We start from the raw sequence: 3,925 nt of genomic DNA, 5'->3' as shown, positions 1-3,925 counted from the left end.
CACAAATTATTTTTTAGGTTTTTTAAGTGGAACTTAAATTTATATTTAAGTAGACCATGTAATATTATATTAAAATTAACAATTTAAGTATTTTATCAAAAGTGTTCAAAAGTTGTAGCTTTAAACTGATAATGATTTACATATAATAATATCTTGAATCTAATAAATTAAGTATAATATGTTAAAATTTAAGGACATAACTTTATAAGTAGAAGTAAATATATTATTCTAATACTGAAATTTAGTTTATTTATGATTACATTTTAGGTTTTATATTTATTTAACCTTATTAACCAACTTATAATCCTTATTTGAAAAACACTACAATTTATCACTTTTAACTATTACAAAATATTCTTTGAGTTATTTAATTTGAACTAAAATTTATATTTCAGTTGACCATGTAATGTTATATTTAAATTAATTAATTAAGTATTTTATCAAATTTGTTCAAAAGTTGTAGCTTTAAAATAATAATGGTTTACATACACCAACATTTTAAAATTAATAAATTAAGTATAATATTCTAAAAGTTAAAGACATAACTTTATAAATAAAAGTAAAAATATTATTTTAATATTGAAATTTAGTTTATATATAATTACATTTTAGATTTGATATTTATTTAACCTTAATAACTAATATATATATATATATATATATATATATATATATATATATATATATATATATATATATATAGGGTTAGATTGTTTTGTTTTCAGTATCTATTGTGTGCATGTATGACTGATTCTGGACCAATCATTTTAGTTATTTTAAAAAAATAGTTAATGTATATTAAATGTTGAAGATATAATGAATATTAATTACATCTTCAGTATTTAATATGTATTAATTACTTTCTTAAAATAACTAAAATGATTGGTCCAGATTCAGTCATACATGCACACAATAGATAGTGAAAACATTTGAGCTAATTATATATATATATATATATATATATATATATATATATATATATATATATATATATATATCATTTCTATGTAAAGCTCTTGGGTTTCAAACTCTCATAGACGCTACACTTTTTTAATAAAAAGCAACAATCTTTTATTTGACAACAAACCTACCAACGTCGGGTCTTAGGGGGGTGTTTGACTTAACTTTTCACAGCCAAAAGTCCTTTTTGCAAAAGAAAAAAAACAAAAAGATGTTTGACAAACTAGGAACTTTTGGAGTTTTAATACAAGAAAAAGTATCTTTTTGGAAAAGTCAGGAAATCCTGACTTTTTGTAACTTTTTGGAAAAGTCAGGAAATCCTGACTTTTTGTAACTTTTTGGAAAGGATCTTTTGAGCTTTTAAAAGCTAAGTCAAACACCCCCTTATTCATGTGTTAATTTGACCGTTTTTGTGTGTGTGTGTTTCTCTTTTTTTTTTTTTTTTTTTTTTTTTTTTTTTTTTTTTTTTTTTTGACGGCTTGACTGAAAGAGTTCCTTCGGCTGAAATGTAGTCCAAACCGAAAACTTAGGATCCCAATTAACAAACCTAAAAGAAAACCTACAACGACTCCAATATTATCGCCACAAGTTCACTCCCTTCAAAAATAGGTAATCCAATGCGAAGTTACGCTTAGAACCCCCGCAGTCGTCCTCTACATAATCCCACTTTTCAATCATCATACAACTAGAAGAAACAAAATGGAAAGCGGCCGTCATTCTTCGGCCGCCATGGAGGAACCAAAAACACCCACGAGAAAGAAAGGTGGCTGGAAATCCATCAAATACTTTATTGGTAACTGCTGTTTCATGTTAGTTTGATGCTATCAATTATTATTTGACGAAAACATAGTTTGAACAATTAATTTACAGTTGCTTTTGAACAGGTAATGAGTCGTTTGAAAAACTGGCATCGATTAGTTTGATTATGAACATGACAGTTTATTTACAATCAAATTACAACATGAATGGCATTTTCCTTATAAGTGTGGTTACCATTTGGATGGGTACCTCTAATCTTTCAACACTGGCTGGTGCTTTCATCTCCGACGCCTATATCGGCAGATTCCTCACTCTTTTTCTCGGATCCATAGTGTCTCTTTTGGTACGTAATACATCACAACCCTAAAACACAAGAAAAGCTCACTAATTAGGGTTTAACTTTGTTTTAATTAATCAAACTTGTTACTTAAACAGGGTATGGGTATGATGACGTTGACTGCAGGTGTTCCGCATCTTAGACCACCTAAGTGCACCGACGGGATTAACTGCATGCAGCCGGAAAACTGGCAGCTAGCGTTTCTCTTCGCTGGACTCGGCCTCTTAGCCCTAGGAGCCGGCGGTTTAAGGCCGTGTGGCATTGCTTTTGGCGCTGATCAGTTTGACACCACCACTTCTAAAGGAAAGAAACAGCTTGAAAGCTTCTTCAATCTGTGGTACTTATCATTCACCTTAGCTATCCTCGTAGCTCTCACCGGAGTTGTCTACATCCAAACGAACATCAGCTGGGTGATCGGATTTGCAGTTCCGACAGCTTGCTTGTTGTCCTCCTTCATCATTTTCTTGATCGGCCGGCATACTTACGTCAAGAAGAAACCAGTTGGGAGTGTTTTATCTGATATCGTCAAAGTGATTGTTGCTTCAATACGGAAACGTAAAATACCATATGATGATGAATTAAGATACTCGTTGTATCAAGAAGAATCGGGGTCAAGAGAACATAATCTTGCACGAACCCAAAGATTCAAATGCTTAGATAAAGCAGCCATGATCGTTGACTCGAGTGAACTGAATTCTACTGGAGTGGCTAAAAGTAAGTGGAGATTGTGCAACGTACAACAAGTTGAGAACTTGAAATGTGTCGTTGGAATCTTGCCCATTTGGGTGTCGGGTATCGGGTGTATGCTTGTGAATGATCAACAAACCACATTTGGGATCCTTCAAGCCATCCAAATGAACAGAACAATCGGATCCAAGTTCATGATCCCACCGGGTTGGATGACTGAGATCTCGATGATCACTTTATCAATATGGATCTTCGTTTACGAAGGGATTTACATCCGGAAACTTACCAAGTTTTTTAAAAAGGATGCAAGATTAACAATGGCCATGAGATTTCGTATTGGGATAATTATGTCGATTCTTTGTATGGTAACAGCCGGGATAATAGAAAGAAAACGCCGTGATTCAGCCTTAAACAACAATACCTACGTTGCACCACTACATATATCGTGGTTGATCCCTCAGTTAGTTCTTTCGGGATTGATGGAAGCGTTTGATAATGTGGCGATGATGGAGTTTTTCACCACTCGTATGCCGGAAAGTATGAGGACTATCGCGGGTGCCATCTTTTTCATCACTTTATCGATATCCAGCTATTTAAATACGCTGATGGTTAATATAATCCACAAACTAACAGGGATGAACGGAAGAACACCATGGTTAGGCAGTCATGATCTTAACAAAAACAGGCTAGATTATTACTACTATATTATTGCTGGTTTTGGAGTTTTGAATTTGATTTATTTCACATTCGTTGGTTCCAAATATGTGGCTCCGGCGAAAGTAATTGGTGTGGAGGAAGAGCTGCCGCAGGTTGAAGACGGTGGCCGTGGCAAGAATGCTCTCGGGGACTACCACGAAGTGTGAAGAAAGTAAGAGCGTAGTGTAAATTTTATGTTTACATTTTTCTTGGGTCGGAAAGATAGGTGTAATGTGCCTTTGAAATTGAAGTTGTTTATTGATGATCAATGATTAAGTTATTTCATAAAAGCCTTAAGTTTTCAATTTTTTTTATTTATTACTATCATTTTTTTTTGTCACTTAAAGTCGCAGGTTTAAATGAAATTGTGCATTTTTGCCCTTTTAAGGGGTAAACCGGTTACCATCCGGTTGCATAAACACATGGAGAGTTCTTGGCGTGACACGTCATCGCTGACGTGGATAATAATTTTTGGGTAAATTACAC

The 3,925-nt window shown here is 33.2% G+C and overlaps 1 protein-coding gene across 1 annotated transcript; it reads left to right on the top strand.

The window, feature by feature from the left end:
- Nucleotides 1–1,659: 1,659 nt before the first annotated feature.
- On the top strand, nt 1,660–3,651 carry LOC111882132 (protein NRT1/ PTR FAMILY 2.8). The gene is made up of 3 exons (XM_023878496.2): nt 1,660–1,753; nt 1,845–2,062; nt 2,155–3,651. Exons 1-3 carry the CDS (start codon nt 1,660–1,662, stop codon nt 3,604–3,606), a joined length of 1,764 nt encoding a protein of 587 aa, XP_023734264.1. The 3' UTR covers nt 3,607–3,651.
- The last annotated feature ends 274 nt before the right edge of the window (nt 3,652–3,925 follow it).

The sequence above is a fragment of the Lactuca sativa genome, chromosome 4 (genome assembly GCF_002870075.4).
Source record: "Lactuca sativa cultivar Salinas chromosome 4, Lsat_Salinas_v11, whole genome shotgun sequence".
Lineage (NCBI taxonomy): Eukaryota > Viridiplantae > Streptophyta > Magnoliopsida > Asterales > Asteraceae > Lactuca > Lactuca sativa.
This window is presented reverse-complemented; position numbering and strand designations above follow the sequence as displayed.